Source organism: Temnothorax longispinosus, chromosome 8 (genome assembly GCF_030848805.1).
Source record: "Temnothorax longispinosus isolate EJ_2023e chromosome 8, Tlon_JGU_v1, whole genome shotgun sequence".
Taxonomy (NCBI): Eukaryota; Metazoa; Arthropoda; class Insecta; order Hymenoptera; family Formicidae; genus Temnothorax; species Temnothorax longispinosus.
In genome coordinates, this window is record NC_092365.1 from 8,514,955 (window position 1) to 8,536,634 (window position 21,680).

The 21,680-nt window shown below is 38.8% G+C and overlaps 1 protein-coding gene and 2 long non-coding RNA genes across 3 annotated transcripts; 2 read left to right on the top strand and 1 right to left on the bottom strand.

Moving 5' to 3' along the window:
• The first annotated feature begins 316 nt into the window (after positions 1 to 316).
• Positions 317 to 1,204, top strand: LOC139817391 (uncharacterized). The gene is made up of 3 exons (XR_011733229.1): positions 317 to 445; positions 888 to 1,014; positions 1,135 to 1,204. It is a non-coding gene; the product is annotated as an uncharacterized lncRNA (long non-coding RNA).
• Positions 1,205 to 5,617: 4,413 nt separating this feature from the next.
• On the bottom strand, positions 5,618 to 7,104 carry LOC139818137 (uncharacterized). The gene is made up of 4 exons (XR_011733395.1): positions 6,859 to 7,104; positions 6,506 to 6,559; positions 6,143 to 6,371; positions 5,618 to 6,038 (listed from the first exon to the last, which is right to left on the bottom strand). It is a non-coding gene; the product is annotated as an uncharacterized lncRNA (long non-coding RNA).
• A 1,797-nt stretch (positions 7,105 to 8,901) lies between these two features.
• On the top strand, positions 8,902 to 9,420 carry LOC139818231 (ATP-dependent DNA helicase PIF1-like). The gene has a single exon (XM_071786846.1). It carries the CDS (start codon positions 8,902 to 8,904, stop codon positions 9,418 to 9,420), a length of 519 nt encoding a protein of 172 aa, XP_071642947.1.
• The last annotated feature ends 12,260 nt before the right edge of the window (positions 9,421 to 21,680 follow it).

The window sequence follows — 21,680 nt, forward strand, 5'->3', positions numbered from 1 at the left end:
AGGCGAAAGAAATATACTTAATGGGATCTGTGGGAAAGTTGGAGCTTGCTGTGAAAAAATGTAAGAATTTTCATAAAACTGAAAATATGCACTTGGAGATGAGAGAAAAAGTGAGGGATTCGAAGAACTTGCCGAAGGAGAAGGAAATATACGCAATATTAAACAATTAAGAGGTATGAAACATCAACAAATTCAACAACAAGATAAGCTGCTGAACTGATAAAATTTTTCTTACATTGAGAAATTGTAGTGTATTATATTGCAAAATCGTTAACAAACTAAATCAATTTTTGTTTTAAACCTTTAGAAAAATGAAAAAACTACGCCTAACAGGTGAAGACATCACATAAATACGACAAAATAACAAAGCCAGCCTGCGTTCACAAATTGTGGAAGAATATATACGATTAAGAGGACGATAAGAGTATAGACATATATCCACGCGGTAAAAATTTTTTATATAAAAACAAAAACACATATAAATATATATAATTATATATAATTATATATATTTATATATGTTTTTTTACATTTTTTTATGTTAATTATACATAACAACTGTTACATTTATACATATATGATTATATATGGGCAATTTTTTTCTCATTACCTCAAACTTCACATATTATAAAACATGCAATGCGAAAATAATCTTTTTAATCATTTTTAGATTTTCCTTTTTATTTTTTTTCTGTAATATATATTATAGAAGAGACAAAAACATGTATGGACATACTTGATATGTTTAATTATAAATATAATTATATAAATATATATATATATATATTATATATATATATAAATTTTTTTACCGGGCATTAAAAAATATACGTATATGATTATCCATTGGAATAATGTGCAATAACAGATTTGTCCAATATTTGCAGAGTTACTTGGATAAATTATACTAATAGGTTGTGATGATGCAATATCAACGAAGTATTGAAGATAAAAACCGGCGATCGCTCAACGTTGGAGAAAGGAAGTGGGATACAATTTCCGATTTCGAATCCAGTATGCAATTTAAAGATCATTTATTATTGAAAGTATACATATTAAGTAAAAGTATCTGTGCGATTATCCATTCAAATAATGTGCATATTTACATATTTATATACAATACTTTACTTGCAGATAAATAACTTTGACAAAGGATGAATTACGTTGGGACACAGGATGGATATACATTGGTTCATCACAAGAAATTCTGATATATGTAAGTATAAGGTGTATAAGGTATCTACTTATAATTGTTACGCCGATTGCACGATGTGTTCCTTTATACGCCGCAAGAGTATAAGTGACTTCCCCCGATAGGAAAAGATTTATAAGATGATATGACGAAATCTGAATAAAATTGGGAATGCCATGCTGCAATTATATGTCTTGATATTAATTTGCAACAATACTAGTAGAAATTGAGACCTTTGTGCAAATATTGATAAATATTTGCACAATTTATTTATTTGCGTAATTTTCCTATCGGGGATCCTTCAAAGGAGCAATGGATGGCTTTCGCTTTGTTCACTATACGCAACATTCATTCAGCATTCACTTTCCTCATTCACACACACACATACACTTTTAATTATATTGCAATAACAATTATATTTACAAATTATATAACTGTTACTGTAATATAATTAATTCAATCACTCATCGAGAATTGTCCACTTTGCAGTCATGCAACATTTATACATCACCATGCATTCATAGAGAGTAATGGAGGCGTCACTCAATATCGCGTGACGCTTCCATTACTGTCAATTACGCAATTCATTCTTCGGGGCATTGACCGCACTAAATTGTCAAAAAATTGTGGTCTTGCGCGGAGACCCTCCCATTTTTCCACAACATATTGTGCAAGAGCCTCTCGTGTTCGTGGAATTTGAGGGTCCCACTCTTGCACCATAATGCCCCAAACATGTTCGATAACATTCAAATCAGGGGATTTGGCTGGCCAGTTCAACGTCCTGAGGTTGGGTTGTTCAGCCAGCCAATTCTGGACAATTCTTGCTCGATGCACTCTTGAATTGTCTTGAACGAAATTCACGTATGGTCTGCCAGGAAAAGTCTCCGCGACGTATGGCATCATCACATCAGATAATATGTGGAGGTATTCTTCGCCGTTCATGTGTGGTGTTGTGCGAACAAGCGGCCCAGGGCCTTGCGAAGTCATACATCCCCAAAAACTTAATGTGATGCGTCCACTTCGTGCGCGAAAACGAACATTTTCCTCCGCATACCTCGTTCCTCTCGTTCTCCACAATGTCACTCTACCAGACTCGTCAGTCGAAAATACCTTCTCATCTGAAAAGATGGTATACATCCATTCTTCCTCCCATCCCAAGTGTTCCCTTGCGAAAGCCAGCCGTTGCTCCTTGTGCCGATGAGAGAAAACTTCTCTTTGTGCGGGAATCCGGTGATGATAACCGGCATTGTGCAAACGGCGCCGCACAGTACGATCTGAGCATGTTAGATCGACATTTAGTCGGATTTGTCGCGACGAATGGAAGCCAGATTGTTGAATAACATTCAATATTTCTTGGTCTTCCTCAGCATTTGTTCCTCTCGGTCGTCCAGGTATCGGAGACGGGTTGACATGTCCCAATGTGTCGTATCTTCTCACAATACGATGAACTGAACATTCCTGTAATAAAAGCGCATGTTCCTGAAGATGCTATGTATGCATTCAGAACGAACTCTGTATACATTTTTTTATTTTATATATTTTTTAATTACAAAGAAAGATACACGCACGCTTGTGTGCAATTTTTGAATCGATGACTTTAGGCATGAAAGTGTCTAAACAACGTTTTTTCGGTGATTTATTTTTAGCTCCAGCAATACTTACACTTATATTCAAATGGGCTGATATGTCTGTCGGACCCATGCCACCATCCCTCAACGCTATTATCTGTCCTCTCTTAAATTGGCTTATGGGACCAGGCATTTTGTTTTTCAATTAATTTTACTTTTCTTATTCTAATAAGAAAAGTATATTATATAGTATATTATAGTATATAGTATTATTATAGTATTATTATAGTATATTCTTTTTCTTTCTAATTTTACCTTTTTTATTTTACGATGCGTTTCTCTAAGCCGTCACGATCGTTTCAGACGCCACAGCAGAAGAAATGTTAGAATAAATAAATAATTGTGTAACAAATTTTCGATATTCTTTTATTTATTTATTCTAACATTTCTTCTGCTGTGGCGTCTGAAACGATCGTGACGGCTTAGAGAAACGCATCGTAAAATAAAAAAGGTAAAATTAGAAAGAAAAAGAATATACTATAATAATACTATAATAATACTATATACTATAATATACTATATAATATACTTTTCTTATTAGAATAAGAAAAGTAAAATAATTAAAGAACAAAATGCCTGGTCCCATAAGCCAATTTAAGAGAGGACAGATAATAACGTTGAGGGATGGTGGCATGGGTCCGACAGACATATCAGCCCATTTGAATATAAGTGTAAGTATTGCTGGAGCTAAAAATAAATCACCGAAAAAACGTTGTTTAGACACTTTCATGCCTAAAGTCATCGATTCAAAAATTGCACACAAGCGTGCGTGTATCTTTCTTTGTAATTAAAAAATATATAAAATAAAAAAAATGTATACAGAGTTCGTTCTGAATGCATACATAGCATCTTCAGGAACATGCGCTTTTATTACAGGAATGTTCAGTTCATCGTATTGTGAGAAGATACGACACATTGGGACATGTCAACCCGTCTCCGATACCTGGACGACCGAGAGGAACAAATGCTGAGGAAGACCAAGAAATATTGAATGTTATTCAACAATCTGGCTTCCATTCGTCGCGACAAATCCGACTAAATGTCGATCTAACATGCTCAGATCGTACTGTGCGGCGCCGTTTGCACAATGCCGGTTATCATCACCGGATTCCCGCACAAAGAGAAGTTTTCTCTCATCGGCACAAGGAGCAACGGCTGGCTTTCGCAAGGGAACACTTGGGATGGGAGGAAGAATGGATGTATACCATCTTTTCAGATGAGAAGGTATTTTCGACTGACGAGTCTGGTAGAGTGACATTGTGGAGAACGAGAGGAACGAGGTATGCGGAGGAAAATGTTCGTTTTCGCGCACGAAGTGGACGCATCACATTAAGTTTTTGGGGATGTATGACTTCGCAAGGCCCTGGGCCGCTTGTTCGCACAACACCACACATGAACGGCGAAGAATACCTCCACATATTATCTGATGTGATGATGCCATACGTCGCGGAGACTTTTCCTGGCAGACCATACGTGAATTTCGTTCAAGACAATTCAAGAGTGCATCGAGCAAGAATTGTCCAGAATTGGCTGGCTGAACAACCCAACCTCAGGACGTTGAACTGGCCAGCCAAATCCCCTGATTTGAATGTTATCGAACATGTTTGGGGCATTATGGTGCAAGAGTGGGACCCTCAAATTCCACGAACACGAGAGGCTCTTGCACAATATGTTGTGGAAAAATGGGAGGGTCTCCGCGCAAGACCACAATTTTTTGACAATTTAGTGCGGTCAATGCCCCGAAGAATGAATTGCGTAATTGACAGTAATGGAAGCGTCACGCGATATTGAGTGACGCCTCCATTACTCTCTATGAATGCATGGTGATGTATAAATGTTGCATGACTGCAAAGTGGACAATTCTCGATGAGTGATTGAATTAATTATATTACAGTAACAGTTATATAATTTGTAAATATAATTGTTATTGCAATATAATTAAAAGTGTATGTGTGTGTGTGTGTGAATGAGGAAAGTGAATGCTGAATGAATGTTGCGTATAGTGAACAAAGCAAAAGCCATCCATTGCTCCTTTGAAGGATCCCCGATAGGAAAATTACGCAAATAAATAAATTGTGCAAATATTTATCAATATTTGCACAAAGGTCTCAATTTCTACTAGTATTGTTAAATTAATATCGAGACATATAATTGCAGCATGGCATTCCCAATTTTATTCAGATTTCGTCATATCATCTTATAAATCTTTTCCTATCGGGGGAAGTCACTTATACTCTTGCGGCGTATAAAGGAACACATCGTGCAATCGGCGTAACAATTATAAGTAGATACCTTATACACTCACATATATCAGAATTTCTTGTGATGAACCAATGTATATCCATCCTGTGTCCCAACGTAATTCATCCTTTGTCAAAGTTATTTATCTGCAAGTAAAGTATTGTATATAAATATGTAAATATGCACATTATTTGAATGGATAATCGCACAGATACTTTTACTTAATATATATACTTTCAATAATAAATGATCTTTAAATTGCATACTGGATTCGAAATCGGAAATTGTATCCCACTTTCTTTCTCCAACGTTGAGCGATCGCCGGTTTTTATCTTCAATACTTCGTTGATATTGCATCATCACAACCTATTAGTATAATTTATTCAAGTAACTCTGCAAATATTGGACAAATCTGTTATTGCACATTATTCCAATGGATAATCATATACGTATATTTTTTAATGCCCGGTAAAAAAATTTATATATATATATAATATATATATATTTATATAATTATATTTATAATTAAACATATCAAGTATGTCCATACATGTTTTTGTCTCTTCTATAATATATATTACAAAAAAAAAATAAAAAGAAAAATCTAAAAATGATTAAAAAGATTATTTTCGCATTGCATTTTTTATAATATGTGAAGTTTGAGGTAATGAGAAAAAAATTGCCCATATATAATCATATATGTATAAATGTAACAGTTGTTATGTATAATTAACATAAAAAAATGTAAAAAAACATATATAAATATATATAATTATATATAATTATATATAATTATATATATTTATATGTGTTTTTATTTTTATATAAAAAATTTTTACCGCGTGGATATATGTCTATACTCTTATCGTCCTCTTAATCGTATATATTCTTCCACAATTTGTGAACGCAGGCTGGCTTTGTTATTTTGTCGTATTTATGTGATGTCTTTACCTGTTAGGCGTAGTTTTTTCATTTTCCTAAAGGTTTAAAACAAAAATTGATTTAGTTTGTTAACGATTTTGCAATATAATACACTACAATTTCTCAATGTAAGAAAAATTTTATCAGTTCAGCAGCTTACCTTGTTGTTGAATTTGTTGATGTTTCATACCTCTTAATTGTTTAATATTGCGTATATTTCCTTCTCCTTCGGCAAGTTCTTCGAATCCCTCACTTTTTCTCTCATCTCCAAGTGCATATTTTCAGTTTTATGAAAATTCTTACATTTTTTCACAGCAAGCTCCAACTTTCCCACAGATCCCATTAAGTATACTTCTTTCGCCTCTGTTCAACGCTGCCTCCCCTTTTACCTGCAAGCAGACATATGACAATTTAATTGAAATTATTTTAATTTAATTTAATCTCTCAATTCTTAATTATGCTGACAAATTCTTCATTAGTGTTGTGTAAAAAATGTTGTTTTAAACATTAATTATCATCATACTTGCGTCCATCGTTGACTAAAAGCTTTCTTCCACGTCTCGAACCACTGTTTCTTCTGTAATATTCATGCATATTATTTCAATTGTAATAAAATATACTGTTTGACATAACAGATAGAACATGAAAGGATTACATTACATTCAATTTAATTTAATTAATGTCAACAAGACTTTTATTAATTTACATTGAAATCTAATGTGACTTCATCATATTCTATCTATTAGTTTAAATAAATTATACTTTAATAAATTTTTTTTACAGGTATATTAAAATATCTATTTATACTTTCTTATGGGTATATTATTAATATATTACATTTCTTTTCTAATATTGGTCACTGGTCATTTTACTTACCATTCTCTGCTCATATTCTCTTCTCCTTTTTCCTCTTTATGACGGGCTTTGTTTCTTACGTCAAATACACGTGCATACTTTAACTGGTATTTTAAACTTTGCTGACACCTTGTATAGACTGTCCGTCTGCTCCGATAATGTGTCACTGCGAAACTTTAGGTTATGGCCGTGAGCAGGGACCATCAACTCTCACATGACAGAGTGCGTTCCAAAACTTACAAAAAAAAGTCGGACAACCTTTTTGGCCACGACCATACATTTGCAAATACGTAAACAAGGGAAGTGACCAGGCGGTTTTTGCTCTGGAGAGTGAGAAGGATGAGGTGAAGTTGTACGAGAGTGGGCGATACATCAGCAGCTCAGAGGCGATTTGGAGAATCTTAGCGTTCCCTATTCATGAAAGGTACCCCACTGTCTTCCATCTCGCTGTTCACCTTGAAAATGGTCAGCGTGTGTATTTCAACTGTAAGAACTTGGCTGAGAGGCTCAATAACCCACCTCAGCAAAACTGACGATTTTGCAAAAACCTTCCTGTACTCTGAGGTTCCTTCATACTTTGTGTGGAAAAATAACAAGTTTGTGAGAAGAAAACGGGGGAAGGATATTGATGGTTGGTCAGGAATAAAGAAGGACCACGCGCTGGGAAGAGTGTACACTATTCATTCAAACAACACCGAGTGTTATTATCTTCGTTTGTTGCTACATAAGATTCGAGGTCCAACGTCTTTTTTAGATTTGAAGACTGCGAATGGTATCTTCTGTGCCACATTCCAGTCTACATGCAAGGCATTAGGTTTGCTGGAAGATGACAAGCAATGGGACAATACCTTAAAGGAAGCTGCATTATGTGATTCCCCTTTAAAGCTGAGGGAGCTTTTTACAGTGATGTTGGCATTCTGCCAACTTTTAGAACCTCTGAGTCTTTGGGAAAAGTACAAAGACAGTTTCTCAGAAGATATTACGCGGCAGGTGGAGAGAGAGTTGCAAGGCAGTGCGCAACAGGTAACGGATGAGGTGTACAATAGATGTCTGGTGTCGATTGAGAACGCAGTGGTGGCTTTGGGAGGACAGGAGTTGCAACAGTATGGCCTGCCTCAGCCAAAAAGGTCTGGAAGAGTATTGGGGAACCGAGACTATTTGAGGGAGACCAATTACGACGTAAATGCCTTGGCGGAAGTGGTGTCGAATAACGAGGGTTTATTGACAGATGAGCAGCTCGCTGTCTATCGGCAGGTTATTAGTAGCGTTGAGTCAGGTGCTGGTCAGGTATTTTTCCTGGATGCTCCTGGTGGTACTGAGAAGACCTTCCTCATCAACTTACTTCTGGCGAGGGTAAGGAGTGATCGTGAAATTGCATTGGCTGTCGCATCATCAGGTATCGCTGCTACGTTGTTGGAGGGAGGCAGGACCGTTCACGCTGCTTTTAAGCTGCCTCTGCATCTCATTCATGCAGAAACACCCATGTGCAATATTTTAAAACAAAGTAACATGGCTCAAGTACTACGGGATTGTAAGCTCATTGTTTGGGATGAAAGCACCATGGCACATAAGGGGGGTTTTGAGGCACTGAGCACAACCCTCAAAGATATTAGGGGCAACAATGGAGTGATGGGGTGAGTGACCGTGCTGCTGGCTGGAGATTTTAGACAGACTTTGCCAGTAGTGCCAAGGGGAACTCGAGCTGACGAGGTTAAGGCGTGTGTCAAGAAATCACATCTATGGTCCTTTATTAAAAAAATCTCTATCAGAAAGAACATGAGGGTATACTTGAGAGAAAATGTTTTCGCAGGGCAATTTTCCAAACTTCTACTAAAAATAGGGGATGGAGAGTATCCCTAGTCTGAGGGAAAGGTAATTATTTCTGTAGGTCTAGGTTTAGTAGTAACAACTCTAGAAAGCCTTATTATTAAGATATACCCTGAGATCGCCGATATCAAAGAGAAATCTATGGACTGGCTGTATGAGCGTGCCATTCTGACATTTAAGAACGATAAAGCTGGCGTCATTAATGACATTCTACTTAACTCATTCGAGGGGGGAGAAATGAAGTACAGGTCTGTGGACTCGGTGGTACAAACGGATGACGCGGTCAACTATCCCGTGGAGTTCCTTAACACCATGAACCCTCCTGGCTTACCGGCCCATAAGCTTTTCCTTAAAGTGGGGGCACCAGCGATGTTGAAAAATCTGAATCCGCCAAAACTTTGCAATGGAACAAGGCTGCGAGTAAAGGCCTTACATAGAAATGTCATCGAGGCCACAGTATTCACCGGCTGTGCTCGGGGAGAAACGGTGTTTATACCACGCATACCACTCATATCATCAGAGTATCTTTTTGAGTTCAAGAGGCTGCAGTTCCCTCTCAAAGTCTGTTTTGCTATGACTATCCACAAGTCCGAGGGGCAGTCGCTAAAAGTAGCAGAAATTGATTTAAGTGAGGATTGTTTCTCACATGGGCAGTTCTATGTGGCCTGCTCGAGGGTGAGCTCACCAATCAGCCTGGTGATATTAGCACCTGAGGGGAGAACCACCAATGTGGTATACAAAGAGGTCCTTAAATAGAAAAAAAAGGTCGTAGATATTTTTTGCGAGAATTTTTTAAAAAAAATTAACAGTAAAAAATATGATGTTTAGAAAAGAGCCAATAACATGTCTGTGAAAGACATCACGTCTGTTAGAGACACCAAATTTGGAGGACAACATGTGTGTAAGAGAGATTAAGTTATTTTTCTTTAAAGTGGAATAGGCCTACTGGGGAAACCACTATAAAAAAACGCATTTACAATAGTACCTCAAGGGTGATGCGGAAATCTATTGGTGTTAAATGTAAAAATAGAAAATCACCTATTTGCAGGTCTTATTACATATGTCTACAAGGGCAAAGCACTTATTACATATGTTCTCCGGGGCGAAACCCGGGTAACCAGCTAATTCTTCTATACCATTCAATTGGTCAGAAATTGAATAATCGAGTTGGAGAAGACAAACGCAATTATAAATATAAAGAATAATTTTAAAATGTTGAAAATATAGCCAGTGATAAAGCGATGTGTGCGCTGGAACGGAGTGAAATAAGACAAGTGAGCCTGTTCGTTAGACGTCCGTACTGTTTATTGTGCCGGGCGAGACTGAAGGTCTCCGGCCGATTTCGTTTACAGGTGTATTGTGATGTGTGTGTATGCGTATGTATGTGTGTGTCAGCGTGTGTTTACAGTGTGTATGTGTGTCTGCCAGAACAGAGTGGCATCGTTGATTTATTTCAATATTTCCCCTCAACGATGTTCGATTGGTTCTTTAATTCCATTTCTTCAGGCCGACGTTCTCGCAGAGTTTCTTCAATTTGATGGCTCCAATAGCTTTCGTCAGCATGTCCGCTTCGTTGGATTCGGTGGGACAATATTTGATTGTAATCTCTCCTGCTGTTTCCAGTTCTTTGGCATAGAAGTATTTGGTGTCGATGTGTTTCGTCCTATTCGTAAAACCACCCGTTTTAAGGCGATTTATGCAGCTTTGATTATCTTCGTAGATGGTGGTTGGATTCTTCTGCGTTTTTCCGAAGCTCTCCAACAGTTTTCGCAGCCATACTGTCTCTTGGCATGTTTCCGCCAGCGCGACGAGTTCGGCCTCCGTCGAGGATAACGCCACGCATCCTTGCTTGCGACAGGCCCAACTGACTGCGCCGCCATTCAGCTTGAATACGTAGCCGCTGTTCAATTTTCTGTTTTCTCGATCTTCGGCCCAATTTGCATCTGCGTAGCCTTCTAGGGTTGACTTTCGTCCATCGTTGCCGCTCAGACGCAATTCATAGTCGATCGTTTCTTTTAGGTATCTTGCGACGCATTTCACTTCGACCCAGTCAACTCTTTTCGGTGCTTCGACGTGTTGACCCAAAATTGCGATCGGTGCTGCAATATCAGGTCTTGTGTTGACTGCGACATATAGTAATGCTCCTATCATTTTCCGGTAAGAGTCGCTATTGATTATTGGCGAGTCTTGTCGAAGTTTCCAGTATCCGGTGTCCATTGGGATATTTGACCCTTTTGCTTCTAATATGTTGCCGTATCCGAGGACTTTCTTAATATAGTCCGGCTGACTGATGTAAAAGTTTCCTCTTTCGTCTCTTCGTATCTGAATTCCGAGATAGCACTGCAGGTCATCCAGGTCCACGAGGTTAAATTGTGCATTCAATCCGTCCTTCAGTTCTTCTATAATTTTTGACGATCTGCAAGCAACGACAATGTCGTCGACGTATACCGCGAGGTAAATCGTTTCTCCTTCTTGAATTTTCATGTAGAGGCAAGGGTCAGCGTCGCTTCGACGAAAATTGTGCATCTTCAGCACTTCGTTGAGTCGATCGTTCCAGGCCTTGGCCGATTGTTTAAGTCCGTAGATGCTTCGTTTTAGTCTGCATCCGTAGTGCTCTTTACCAGCTTCTTCGTACCCTGGTGGCTGTTTCATGTGGATTTCTTCCGTGATTGTTCCGTTTAAGAAAGCCGTCTTCGCGTCAAGATGCTTTACTTTGTAGTTTTGTTCACCGGCGATGGAGAGGAGCACTCGAAGTGTACTATGTCGAACAACTGGTGCGAAGATCTCGTTATAATCGGTTCCGTATTTTTGCGAGAATCCCTGTGCCACCAATCTGGCCTTGAATCGATCTGGTCTTCCGTCTGAGTGTCTCTTTAGTTTGTAAACCCATTTGCAGCCAATCAATTTTCTTCCCGGCGGTACTTTCTGCAGTTCCTAGGTTCCGTTATCGTTAAGAGATGCAATTTTGTCCTTCATTGCTTGGCTCCATGCGTGCGCATTTAGTTTTGACAGCGCTTCCTCTCGATTTATCGGTTCTTTTCTCTCGTGAGCTGCGTTTGCTTGTGGAACATATCTATCCGGCGGAATCCCTCTGGTTGCTCGCGTGAGTTTTCTCGGTCTTGCACTATTTTCTTCGTCTTCGTTGTCGTCTCCGACGTGCTCGTCGTCATTGTCATCTGGGTCGAAGAACGTCTCCTCTTCGCTGTCCGAAATGACGACAACGCTTGTTTCGTTCGAATCTTCGGTGCTGCTCGCCGGTCGTTGTGCTCCGTGCGCACCTATTTCCGATGAATTCGCTGATTCTGTAGACAAGTCTCCGCTTGAAAGATTTATCGTAGCATCGCTAGGGTTCCGAGTGTTCTCCACGAATGTGACGTCCCTGCTTATAATCACCTTATTCGTCTCGCGATCGAGAAGTCTGTAAGCCTTCGATTCCTGTGGGTAACCAACGAACATGTATTCTCGCGCTTTTTCATCGAGTTTTCTTCGCATTTCTTTCGGCACATGAGCGTATGCTTTGCACCCGAATGGGCGTAGGTTACTTACATCGGGGATATTCCCATTCCACAACTCGTAAGGGGTTCGGCTTCGGCATCTCGTCGGCAATCTGTTTTGCACGTAGTTGGCAGTGATAACCGCCTCGCCCCAGTAGAGGTTAGGAAGCTTAGCATCGTTGAGCATGCTCCTTGCAGCCTCCATCAGCGTCCTGTTCTTCCTCTCGGCCACGCCATTCTGCTGCGGTGAGTAAGGGGCAGTCAACTGCATTTGAATTCCCTCTTCGCGCAAATAATCATTCAAATGATTAGACAGATACTCTTGCCCTCGATCGGTTCTGATGACTTGAGGCTTCCTGTTGAATTTCGTTTTTGCGTATTCAATAAAATCCTTCAGTACTTGTATTGCTTCAGATTTTTCTTTTAATAAAACGACTTTAGAATATCGACTGTAATCGTCTATTAGAGTCATTGCATACCTTCTTTTTCCGGGCGTCATGGTTTGCATCGGGCCACAAAGATCTGAGTGGATAATCTGTAATGGTTCGCTCGTCGTGCTCGTTGATTCTTTCGGAAATGGTTTACGTGCCATTTTTCCCTTTATGCAGCTTTCGCAGTACTCCTTTATTCCGCATTCGCGTAATTTTATACCTTCAGCGAGTCCTTCTCTTGCCAGCTTTCGAATTGCTTCCGCGTCGCGATGTCCGAATCTTCGATGCCATGAGTGTATACAATCGGCTGTGTGACCTTGGACGCACACGCGGGCCTGATGAGGAATTTTCAGCTCATACATGTCGTCGCGCGCGATGCCTACCGCGAGTTCCACGCGATCGCGCAACACTACCAACGACCCTTCTCTTACTACAAAGGTATATCCTTCTTTGTCTAGCGCACGAACTGAAATTAATCCTGACGCGAAATCGGGAACGTAGAGTACATTTTTTAATTCCAAATTCGTCTCTACGCCGGCTCGATTCGAGCATTTGACAGTACCGCTCCCAATCCCGCAGACTTTGCTATATTGCTCATTCGCGACGCGCACTTCTGACCGATAATTCGTGTCGAGTGTAGAGAATAGAGTGTAGAGAAAACCGATGTCGCTTGTCATATGTTTCGTCGCGCCTGAGTCGATAAACCACACTGATTTTGAACACGATACTTTGCTTGTATCCGCGCAAAATGCGGCGTCTGGGTACGACTCCGTTTCGCTATCGCTCTCGTTCTTACGCGACGTGGCGCCGTTAGCTTTCTCTTTGTTCGTTGCGACGTTAGTTTTCTCTTTGTTCGACTTCCAACGTTGAAATTTCCGACAGTCTTTCTTCGAATGCCCCGGTTTGTGACAAAAGAAACATGCGAAGTCCGCAGAGCCGCTCGAACGTTCCCCGGTGTTTACTTTTAGCGCCGAGTCCGGAGTTTCAGCCGAAGGTCCCGCGAGCCCCTTACGTCTCTTGTGTTCCCCGATGAGCTTACCCGTCACGAGCGAGAGAGTGAGATCGTTTTCGGATCGTGTTTCCAGCGCTGTAATTAACGTGCTGTACGAGTCCGGCAAGCTACACAATAACATTGCGATGACGAGTTTGTCTTGAAGATTTTCTCCCAATGCCGTTAGCTTATCCACTAAACACTGCATTTTTCCGATGTGCTCTTCCATATCACCGTCTTCTTTCAGCCGCATGTTGCAAATCTCTTTCAATAAAAATACCTTACTCGTGAGAGTTGATTTTTCGTCTTTGACTTTGTGCGCGATCTGTCCGTCTTCAACCAGTAGACTTATCGTAGCTTGAGCCTTCCCGTCTTTTTTCTGCCACTTCGTGAGTTCTGCTTCCGCTGCTGGAGCAGCATCTACCACCGTTTCCCATAAATCTTCCTTTATCAAGAGCATCTTCATCCGATATTTCCATACCTGATAGTTATCGTTATTCAGTTTCGTTATCGAGATATTTGCCGTTGACGTGCCTTCCGTCATGATTGTTCTTAAATTCACTTAATTCACTTTTTAAATGTTCACACACATCAACTGGGCCCATAACCTGTTGAAAATATAGCCAGTGATAAAGCGATGTGTGCGCTGGAACGGAGTGAAATAAGACAAGTGAGCCTGTTCGTTAGACGTCCGTACTGTTTATTGTGCCGGGCGAGACCAGTCTCCGGCCGATTTCGTTTATAGGTGTATTGTGATGTGTGTGTATACGTGTGTATGTGTGTGTCAGCGTGTGTTTACAGTGTGTATGTGTGTCTGCCAGAACAGAGTGGCATCGTTGATTTATTTTAATATAAAATATGTCTTTAACTTATGTATATATTGAGCAAAAATTTAGACAATAATTGCCAATAAAAAGTTGTTTTATTGTAAGTAAAATTATAACACAATATTAATAATAAAAGGAATGAGAACAAGAAGAAAATTAATTGTAAATATTTTAGATATTTTCATTTACATTTGACATTATTAACATTAAAACATTGAACATTTAACATTAAACATTAAAAAAATTAACCAAACATTAAACATTAAATACTATTAAAATTTTTAACAATTTTTTAAAAGAACAATTTCTTCAAAGCAAGAACATTGCATTCAAGCAGTTTTCTTATTCTGAATCTGAAAATTAAAAATATATAAAAATTTTGAAAGATTTCTTAATGTATGAATGTTTGAGATCATGCAACATCACCACGGAAAATCTCGTAATTTTCAGAAAGTCAATGTAAAGTCATCGTAACTCATATGCATTCTAGCAATCGAAAGGATAAAATATCCAACGCGTCATCGCAATCTCTTTTCAAGCAGCCTCGTCAACATTAAATTCGTCGACGTTAATATTCAGCTTTATAGCATGCATCTTTCTATCGCTCGCGTTCTGGAAAGTTCGCTAATTGCTTGCAAACATAGCCTCAGCTGACAGAGGGCACAAACAAAGTCAAGCCACCGCTCTCACACAATAGAAAGATTTATGCTACAAACAAAGCGAGCGCAAATATGTAACAATCTTCTCGGGTCGTCACTAGAAACGGTGACGTATGCACGGTGACGTAGGCCGCCGGTGGCCAATCACCTCCCCGAAATTATCAGCGATTAGCCTGGAGGGAGGCTCGTCTCCGAAACGATAAAAGACCGCCGCTGCGCCGCGGAACCGCTTGTTTGCTTTTCGGCTTTACGCTCGCTTATCGCCTCGCAATTTTCTACACGACCGCTGTGCTACACCGCTTTATCGCTACTTCATGCGCGCTTGCTTTCGCCGTCTTGCCGCGCTGACGCTTGTGCTCGCTATTGCTTGCGGCATTTTTCTGAAAGGGAACCAGTGTACATAGGGTGCGTTTCGATATTCACTGTAAGTACTGACGATATGACGTCATTGAGTAGAACTGCAGGAGCGTTTCTATATTGCTGCTGTTACTTTCAGGCTGGAATAACGGAACGACGACCACAGTACTGCCAGTACTGCTAGTGAATGTCGAAACGCACCCGTATAAGAAAGAAATATAACCTATCTTAACCTATCTTAGACACGACGTGACACGACGATAGGAGCACCTATTCTAAATATATAAAAAAGAATCTTGTACTTAAACAATAATGTTGCAAAAGTCATGTCTATAAAGTAAATAACAGTTTTCAGATTTATAAAAATATCGAAATTATTTATTATTATATTAATTATATTAATTATATTAATTTAGTAGTAGTAGTAGTAATCTTTTCGGGCTTTTTCCGCATCTTCGTAATTAACAATTACTGTATATTTCTCGTTGTTGCCTTCCAGTCCACAAGGACCAAACCTATGTGAACCTGGCACCCGACTTCCGAAAAATTAATTTTTTACAGAAAACGTTAGCATTTTGTTTGTAGTTGTTTGTAGTAACAAAAATTTCGTTTGTAGTTTAATACATTAAAAATGATAAAAATTAAAAAAATTACTCGCACTCCACTTTAAGATATCTCAAATCCGTTTGCGCCATCTTCTTTAGAATCATTTGTAGTTGCACCATTCAAAAGTTATTATATTTTTGCAATAAACAAAAAGAGTAACTTTACCAATTTTGGAGATATCTCAAATCCGCTTGCGCCATCTTCTTCAGAATCATTTGTAGTTGTTTGTAGTGCTTTTTTTTTGTTTGTATTTGCACCGTTCTATATATATCTAGTTATGATATTTTTGCAATATACCAGAAGTGTAACTTTGCCAATTTTGGAAATATTTTAAAACTAATTGCGCGACTCGATGTAGAATTGTTTGTAGTTGTTTGTAATAGTTTTCGTTCCGTTTCGTTTAAAATATCTCCAAAATTGTCTCAAAATTATCTCTTTTTGTTTATTGCAAAAATATAATAACATTTGAACAGTGCAACTACAAACGAAAAGAAAAGCACTACAAACAACTACAAACAATTTTGAAAAAAATGGCTCAAGCGGATTTGAGTTATCTCAAAGTGGGGTGCGAGTAATTTTTTAAATGTTATAATTTTTAATGTATTAAACTACAAACGAAATTTTTGTTACTACAAACAACTACAAACCAAATGTTAACGTTTTCCGTAAAAAAATTAATTTTTAGAAAGTCGGGTGCAAGGTTCACATAGGTAAGGACCAATTTTTTCAAAGGTGCCGCCATAGCCGCCATGTTCTTACTGCGAATGCCTCACCTCGCGAGCCGCAGTAATGAAAGTAGGGAGTGACGACAAATCTATGACGTCACATAAACACGAAAACGCTTTGACAGCTTAGGCTGAGTTTCCACTGAGCGCGTCACGCGTCGCGTCGTCACAAGTTAACCAATCCAAACATCCCATTTCATTACATTCTTGTGACGGAATCGAAATGGGATGTTTTGATTGGTAACTTGTGACGACGCGACGCGTGACGCGCTCAGTGGAAACTCAGCCTTAGGCTGAATTTCCACTGAGCGCGTCACGCGTCGCGTCATCCAATCAAAACATCCCATTTCGATTCCGTCACAAGAATGTAATGAAATGGGATGTTTGGATTGGTTAACTTGTGACGACGCGACGCGTGACGCGCTCAGTGGAAACTCAGCCTTACTGCCGCGTATATTGGAACGGATTTACAGTGCTGCCAGTACTGCGAGTGAATAGCGCACGGTCTTACATACAGGTCTGGAAACTCCTGTGTTTTTAAGTGGTGGGGGGTGTCACCGTTAGTGAGGCACGTAGACCCCAGTATTGGAGCAAACCTATCGGACGGACGGGAAACTGAGCCGAAGCTCCGGTAACTTAGCCGGTCAACTTCGACTTTATTAATTTTCATATTTTTTTATCGTTTGTTGGTCGTTTGTTGGTGATTGTTGGCCTAATTACAACGTTTGTTGGTTCTTAATTTTTTTTTAAATTTAAAAAGAAGAATTAGCATTAAGTTAACCGGAAAAATTTTATTTTTAATTTCAAAAAAGCCTAATCGATGCGTAATCGTTTGCTGATGATTGTTGGTCTAATTTTAGCGTTTGTTGGTTTATTATTAGTCTTAAAAACGAAAAAAAAACGAGAAATTATCTCACATATTAAAGTAATCGAAGATTGGTTTATTTGCCTACGACTTAAGCTTTATTTCTATCAATTTAAGGCTAACATCTATAAAACTGCCATATGAATACGGGCCTTAACATCGGCAGAAAATCGCGAAAAGATCAAGAAACATGGTGGTTCGTGGGAAGCACACACACACACACACAACGGGGGGTGCGAGGGGGGGGCCGACAGGGGGGTTTACAACATAAAGTACATGCTAAGTTGTAAAACGAAATTATAAAGTATGCATGGGGGAGGGTGCAGGGGAGAAAAGCCTTTCTGTTCACGTGCGCTCACGCATGTAAGTCCCCTTGCACCCCTCCATGCATGTGCTTTATAATTTCGTTTTACAACTTAGCATGTACTTTATGTTGTAAAGCGAGGTCCACGCAGCCTACCGGCGGGGTGGGTGCGGGGGAGGGGGGGGGGCCGAAGGCCCCCCTCGCACCCCCCCGTTGTGTGTGTGTGTGTGTGTGTGTGTGTGCTTCCCACGAACCACCATGTTTTTTGATCTTTTCGCGATTTTCTGCCGATGTTAAAGCCCCTTGCACAATGCCAGACAACAGGCAATAGGAACAGGAAATAACCAAAAAATCGTTAATTACAACCTAAAAAGTTAAAATGCTATGATTGGTTGGCAACAGGCAATAGGCACGAAATTCCAACGTGACGGAAACTCTGTGTCTATTGCCTGTGTCACTGTTTATTCTGCATTTATACATGATTTCTGATTTCTATTCCCTGTTCCTATTGCCTGTTGCCTGGCATTGTGCAAGGGGCTTAAGGCCCGTATTTATATGGCAGTTTTATAGATGTTAGCCTTAAATTGATAGAAATAAAGCTTAAGTCGTAGGCAAATAAACCAATCTTTGATTACTTTAATATGTGAGATAATTTTTCGTTTTTTTTCGTTTTTAAGACTAATAATAAACCAACAAACGCTAAAATTAGACCAACAATCATCAGCAAACGATTACGCATCGATTAGGCTTTTTTGAAATTAAAAATAAATTTTTCCGGCTAACTTAATGCTAATTTTTCTTTTAAATTAAAAAAAAAATTAAGAACCAACAAACGTTGTAATTAGGCCAACAATCACCAACAACGACCAACAAACGATAAAAAAAATATGAAAATTAATAAAGTCGAAGTTGACCGGCTAAGTTACCAGAGCTCTGAGCCGACCGTGACCATGTTCAAATGGTGGTGATCGTGTGTCAAAATTCGAAATCAGTGAAAATCTTTGAAACTTGTATGAGTGAAAGTTAACATAAATTGTAAATATAAGGTGTATAAAAAAGTTCTGGGCTTTAGATTTTATGAAATCGAAACTACATTTTAAATTTGAGTTATTCTCTCGCTCTTTTGCGGTTTGAAAGTGCTGACATATAGCTTTTCAAAATACCACCCAGTTTGGCATTTGATGCACGTAACCTAAAAAATCGGTGGTGTTTACAATGGCAATAACAAAAGAGCATATTCGATTTTCCATCCACTTTGCGTTTCATTTGAAGAAAAACGCTGCTGAAGCCACTAAAATGATTTGTGCTGCATATGGTGAGAATGCTATAACACATTCTACGTGTAAAAGATGGTATCAACGATTTCGCGAAGGAAATTTCGATCTTGAAGACCATCCGCGTGCTGGACGCCCTCTCCAATTTGAAACGGACGAACTGCAAGCATTACTCGATCAAAACACCGCACAGATCGCTACCAACAACAATTGACCAATTTGACCGATGCATTGGAGGAAAAGAGGCCATTTACTGGCCAAGGACGCCGCAAAGTGATCCTGCTTCATGACAATGCCCGACCACATACTGCGAAAGCAACACAGGACCATATCTTTGCGTTGGGCTGGCAACTTCTCCCGCACGCGGCGTATAGCCCAGATATGGCCCCTTCCGACTACCACCTATTCCGGTCCCTGCAGCATCACTTGGCCGATACACACTTCGCGACAGTTGAAGAGGTCCGAAAATGCATCGATGACTTTATCGCCTCGAAGCCGGTGAGCTTCTATCACCAGGGAATTCGCAAGCTGCCCGAAAGATGGCAAAAGGTCATCGATAATAACTGATGAAAATTGATTCCTGCAGTCGAGCTTCAGTACCGAACGCGGCAACGAAACTGATTGATATAAAAACTCGTGGTGGCTTGATTCACGCCAATCTTAGGTTTTTTAATCTCATCCGTCACGTAGAAGCATGCTTCGCAAAATATGCATATCATGTGGATGTTTTTGATTTAACGTTCGATGACGTTATTACAACGTATGATTTTACGTTTCCGTGCAAAGAGCACGCTTCTGACATACTATCTTTCGCATTAGTTTATTATACGTTCGGTTAAGAATGAGGCAACACGCTCATCAACAAAACTTAAAATTAACTAAAAAATTTGTTGTAAAAAAACTGTCAAAATTGACCAATGAATAAAGCTCTTTATATAATAATGTTATATTGTACTTTTTTCTTTACCATGTAAACCTGAAATGTGTTTTTTTCAAATCTGATACAATTTAAACATTTATTCATAAGTGAATAATGTTAAAATTGTATCAATGATTCATTGGTGAATGATTCGTCCGGAATCGAACACCAATATCATCAAAATGTCTCATGCCGTAGCTTAAAGACACTCGACTAAACGTTATTTAAAATCACGGTATAATAAGACTCGGTCATATTTATCGTGCTCGCTTGCATGTATGTATGTACATATGTACTACAACGAATTTATTGCCCGCCAGTCAGCATCGCGTTCTTTATTTGTCTCGTTATAACCGTACTTAAAGGCGCGTTTTGTAATTTATTGTCTGGCCGCCGCTGTCGTTGCGATCTAGTAGCCCGTAGAGACCCTATAAAGAGAGACTCGCCAACTCATTCTGGACTCTGATTGGCTGGGGTCTTAATCTTAATAAAGTTTAGATGGTGCACTCCATGTTACACCATTTGTACACTGTGTGCACTATAAAAACATATAATATACCTGTCATACGATAACCTGCTGTTTTATATGTTACATTGAAATAATTTCATACGGATAATGTATATATATTTATGAACTCTATTGTTGGTAAGTTAATTATCATGTCTAAGTAACTTATAAAAAAATTTTGAATTAATAAAATGTAAAGACGATCTATAATTGAATAAATAGGTTAAGTTAGAGAGATACTTATTTTTTCATCAATAATATTCTTATCGTAGATTTGCATTTTATAATTTGCAATGCCGCACACTTGCTGCGCACCAAGGTGCTTCAATAAATCTGATGAAGGATATGCATTGATGCGATTTCCTAAAGAAGAGCAGCATCAAAAAATGTGGTCAGATGCTATTTTCGGCAAGAACGCGTCAAAACGTTCTTTGGAAAATCTTAGATTGTGTGAAGTGAGTGTACATCATAAGAATGTTATACAGGATTATTTAAATAAAAGTAGTTTTAAAAATGTTTCTTTATTTTCAGGTACACTTTGACCAATCTGATTTATTGGTAGTGGGTCGCCGGAAAGAAATAAAAAAAGGTGCAATACCAGCACGGTTTTGTTAATGTTCCTCTGTCGATTTTTGTAACAAATCGCAAACTAGTAAGCGAAAGAAAAAAGGAACTCATGTGCGCAATGTTAAAACAAAATTGGATTCAGAGAATTCAAATCAACAGTATATAGAGCATTCTTATAGTTTTTTGCAATCTAAGACACATAAGAGAGAAAATACTCCTGTGCATTACGTTAAAACAAGACTTGATAATCACATTTGTCAAGCAGGTAATACATCCGAGCATCCCTGTACCTCTATAAGAAATGTAGCTTGTCCAATAATCAATCATACAATAGAAAATACTGCACAGTTATCCAAGAAGCAAGTGCGTATAATAAATCATTACTATAATTGCCCATTTACTACACTTCCGTTATCAATTAATGAAATTAAAAAAAGATGTTCTATAGAGAAAAATAAAATGTGTCAAATTCTGAAAACACACACATTT

Coding starts and splice junctions, on each gene's coding strand:
- LOC139818231 (XM_071786846.1), top strand. CDS start 8,902: ATGAAGTACAGGTCTGTGGACTCGGTGGTACAAACGGATGACGCGGTC.